The 4,129-nt window shown below is 47.7% G+C and overlaps 1 protein-coding gene across 2 annotated transcripts; it reads right to left on the bottom strand.

Annotated features, from left to right (window-relative positions):
- Positions 1-1,080: 1,080 nt before the first annotated feature.
- LOC105520452 (histone H4) lies at positions 1,081-3,437 on the bottom strand. 2 transcript variants are annotated; one of them, XM_011954212.1, is made up of 2 exons: positions 2,940-3,437; positions 1,081-1,713 (listed from the first exon to the last, which is right to left on the bottom strand). In XM_011954212.1, the coding sequence occupies exon 1, from the start codon at positions 3,343-3,345 to the stop codon at positions 3,034-3,036; it is 312 nt and encodes a 103-aa protein (XP_011809602.1). In that variant the 5' UTR covers positions 3,346-3,437; the 3' UTR covers positions 1,081-1,713; positions 2,940-3,033. The 2 variants fall into 2 exon arrangements, with proteins under 2 accessions (XP_011809602.1, XP_011809605.1); XM_011954215.1 differs by having other exon boundaries at positions 1,081-1,707; positions 2,940-3,415.
- Between the last annotated feature and the right edge of the window lie 692 nt (positions 3,438-4,129).

Raw genomic sequence — 4,129 nt, forward strand, 5'->3', positions numbered from 1 at the left:
TACACTGTTTGTTCCCCAAATTTGGTGTGGCCTTTTCAGTGGGTCATTAGCTCAGAACAGATTGCACCTGTGCTCTTTGAAGATACCCATACACTTGGCTGACAAAATTTGTCCTTCTGTATACCAATAGCATTTGATTTATACCACTCTATTAGAGCAAAGCACATGTGTACAACTACATGTCTTTCCCCTTTCTCTCCTAGAAAAATAGGAGCTTCTTGATGGCAGTAACTTGCTCATTTTATCTCTCAATATTCAAAATATGCTTGGAAAAGAGGCATGAAATAAATGTTCAAAATTCAAAACGGATGACTTTGCTACAGGATCAAATTTCAATGCATTCCATTCACTTTAAACATTTTATTATTCTTATTTTATGTAGAAATGGGGTCTCACTATGTTGGCCATGCTTGTCTCAAACTCCTGGCCTCCAGCAATCCTACTGCCTCAGCCTTCCCAAAGTGCTGGGATTATAGCCACTCCCACCCTGACCCCCACATTCACATTTTAAGTGAGGCATTACAGAGAAGTTTTACATCAAGTTCTTTAACATTTTTAGTAAGCAATTTTATTACTAATAGTAAACTTCAGAAAATCTTGGTCATTTTCAGTTTGAGATATTCTGTTCCAGTTATTGAACCATGTGACCCAGTTTTAGTTTGGAAGATATGGTTATTGTCAGGACTGGGTACTTACTATACCACAGAACCCATAGTTACAGACAAAAATAAGTATTTCTTGGGTTTAGATAATTATATTTTATAAAGAACAAAACACACACACAAAAATAACTATGCTACAAGGGAAAATATAAGTTCTATTTAATCAAAGAATTGAGACCACTACAAAAATTAAAAAAAAAAAAAACCCAAAAAACCAAAACCCAAAACCATAAAATATTTAAACAGTTCCATATAAATTAAATACTTAAGGAAGAGTTTTAATTGTCATACAAATATCTATAGTATTTCTATCCTCCATTGGGGCCCTAACCTTCATCCTTAATTTATGTGAAACCCAAAATCACACATTTGGTCATGCAACAAATATTAAGGGTACGGAAGTATGCCAGACTCTATTTCTTTTAAGTAACTCAATTTTTCACTTGCATTAAAGAATACTGAGCTTCTGTGAGTGTCTCACTGTCCTAGAAATTAAACTAACACCAGTATTGTGTACTCACTTGAAGTCTTTATGGAGTAGGAGAAAGTACTTAGAAGTGACGTGTCAGCAGAAAGGAAACCGGGAGCCTTCCTGGCAGAAGAGGCAGCAATGTCAAGATCTAGCGGTGCGGAATCCTTCGCCAGCTGGGTTCAAATCTTGGCTCCAGTTCTTTAATCCCTGGGGCTGGGAAACTCCCTTAGAGTGACTTCAGTCCACCACACCAAGGAAGCTAAATGACTTCTCCATGTTTAGAAAAGCTAGAGCGAGACCAAGCGTGGTGGCTCATGCCTGTAATCCCAGCACTTTGGGAGGCGGAGGCGGGTGGCTCACTTGAGGCCAGGAGTTCAAGAGCAGCCTGGCCAACAATGGTGAAACCCCGTCTCCACTAAAAAAAATACAAAAACTAGCCGGGCGTGGTGGTGCAGGCCTGTAATCCCAGCTACTAGGGAGGGTGAGGCAGGTGAATCGCTTGAACCCACGAGGCGGAGGCTGCAGTGAGCCGAGATCATGCCACTGCACTCCAGCCTGGGTGGCAGAGCGAGACTTGGTCTTGAAAAGAAAGGAAAAAACAAAAGCTAGAGAAGGGGCAGGGTGGTTAACGCGGCATGGATCACACCGCATCCTGGGGTGCTAAAGCTAATGAGAAGTTAGGAAGGACAGAGCTAGTAGAGCGAGGCTGTTACGCGGAGCTTTACTGGAGGCCGGGACAGCCCCCTATGGCCTGCACGCAGGCTAATCACTAGGTCTTCAGCCTCTACCCTTGCCTACTGGAAACTGTACTTAACTGGTCGCCCCTGCGCCCCACCTTTCTCCAGTACCCTCACTACACCCCGGGAGTACTGGGTAGGACCACGCGGCTTGCTAATCCCACAGCTGTCTCTCTTACTTTCTCACTGAACTGACTAGAACCTAACCCGCCGCCCGTTTCCCTTCTAGACCCCCAGGCTGCTCTGAACGGGGCCTTTACTCGGAAGTCAGGGCTTATCTTTCGGCTGCGACAGGGTCATTTGTGATGGGAATGACACTGCCCGGAGCGGAGGACTCCCGGCAACTTGGCGACCCGCAGGTGGAGATCTGGCTTTCCATGCCGGCGTGACCCCTACTGCCTGCCTGCCAACCCCACGCCCGCCGCCAGGTGGCCGAGCAGGACGCCACCCGCACGGCGTAGGCAACTTTACGCTGCTGGCTACCGGAAGGGCAGGATGCCGCGAGTTTCGCCCGGCCGCCTTACTCTCAGCATCTGAGCTTGGTCACCTCTCACTCAGAACGTCAGCAATGAATTAAAATAGTACCCAGTAAGACTACAATGCGCCACACTAGGGCTGCATTCTGCGCTTTCGGGTTTGCAGGTAGCGGCGTCCTCCCATTTCCTGCGATCTAGCAGGCCCTGCATACACACGAACCGCCCTCTGACGCCTGACGCTCACCCCCAAAGGTCGGCGGGAAGTCACCTAAACCCTGATTTACATGGAAGCCATCCGTAATGTGCTTAAGGGCCAACGACTCGGCCGCTTAGACGCCCACGACCAGTTCCAACACTGGGGCTTTGTAGAAACTCTAAACAAAATCCGCAGTCTGGATTTTAGGTGCACAGAAGTGGGAGGTCACTACTGCGTTGCACGGCACCTCCCAGGGTCGTTCCTAAGCACAGGCGGAGTCCCCTCCATGAGATCTAGTCCTCCCCGCTCCAGCCAAGCCTAATCCCGGGCAGATGATCGGGTCGCGAATGTCCCACTCCCGGTACCGGAAGGCGGCATCAAAGGGCTGATATTTACCCGGTATCTAGGAAGTGTTAACAGCTCTTTCTGTGACAGTTTGGGGGCCCTGAAAAGGGCCTTTTGGAGTCTGGAGAGAAGCTGTGGGGACAGCTCAGCCGCCGAAACCATAAAGGGTGCGACCCTGGCGTTTCAGCGCATACACCACATCCATGGCCGTGACGGTCTTGCGCTTGGCGTGCTCCGTGTAAGTCACAGCGTCGCGGATCACGTTCTCCAGGAAGACTTTGAGAACTCCCCGAGTCTCCTCGTAGATGAGACCAGAAATGCGCTTGACGCCCCCACGTCGGGCGAGACGGCGAATCGCGGGCTTTGTGATGCCTTGGATATTGTCCCGCAACACCTTCCGGTGGCGCTTGGCGCCTCCCTTACCCAGCCCCTTGCCGCCTTTACCGCGCCCAGACATTCTGAAGTCACAGCTTCTACTTAGCAGAAAATCGGGCAGCCCACTGTGATTGCCTGGCGCAGACCAGGGCTTATATAGTCTCTCGATGCGGACCTGTTTGAAAACATGAAAAAGTGGGCGGAGCTCTAGGCCCCACCTCTAGAGACATGCTATAGTTGTTAAATCCAGGAAGCAGTCAGTGAAACCAGCCTGATTTTTTTGTTGTTTGCTCTTTTGGGAAAACTTTTTCTGATATTTGGAGAAAGGTTCATGGTGATACATTTTAAAGTTAAAACAGTATGAGCTAATAGAATTTATATTGCCTTTTTTCAGCCCTTAAATAAAAGTAGGCCAGATCCTACGCACCTTCCTTGTTCTGTCTCTCCCTCCCTCCCTCCTTCTAATCATGTTTTTCCAAACGGAATTCCTGACTTACTGTGAAACTCAATAAAAACCTGAAAAGCTTTACATCTGAGATTGCAAAGCAATTACTTAAAAATTTTCACATGTGGATCTTTTAAAGCCATAGTAGGGGGAGAGGACTTTTTTTTTCTCTTTTGTGGCCCTGCAGAGAATTAAGATACTTTCAATTGAAAAAAAAAAGGCTCAGCTTCCCGGCCCCCACCTACACTCCACCCCCACCTCCCCCAACCCCCGCCGTTCCCCTTTCAGCTGCTTCTGCGCAATTTGCAGGTTTTCCTGCCCTGCAAGAGCCTGTGTGCTTTTCAACCAAGTAACTTCCTATGGTTATTTAGTTGAAATATTGTAAATGTCTTACGTCATTCAAATCTCAGGTTCTCATCTC

Source organism: Colobus angolensis, unplaced genomic scaffold (genome assembly GCF_000951035.1).
Source record: "Colobus angolensis palliatus isolate OR3802 unplaced genomic scaffold, Cang.pa_1.0 Scaffold11, whole genome shotgun sequence".
NCBI classification, from domain to species: domain Eukaryota; kingdom Metazoa; phylum Chordata; class Mammalia; order Primates; family Cercopithecidae; genus Colobus; species Colobus angolensis.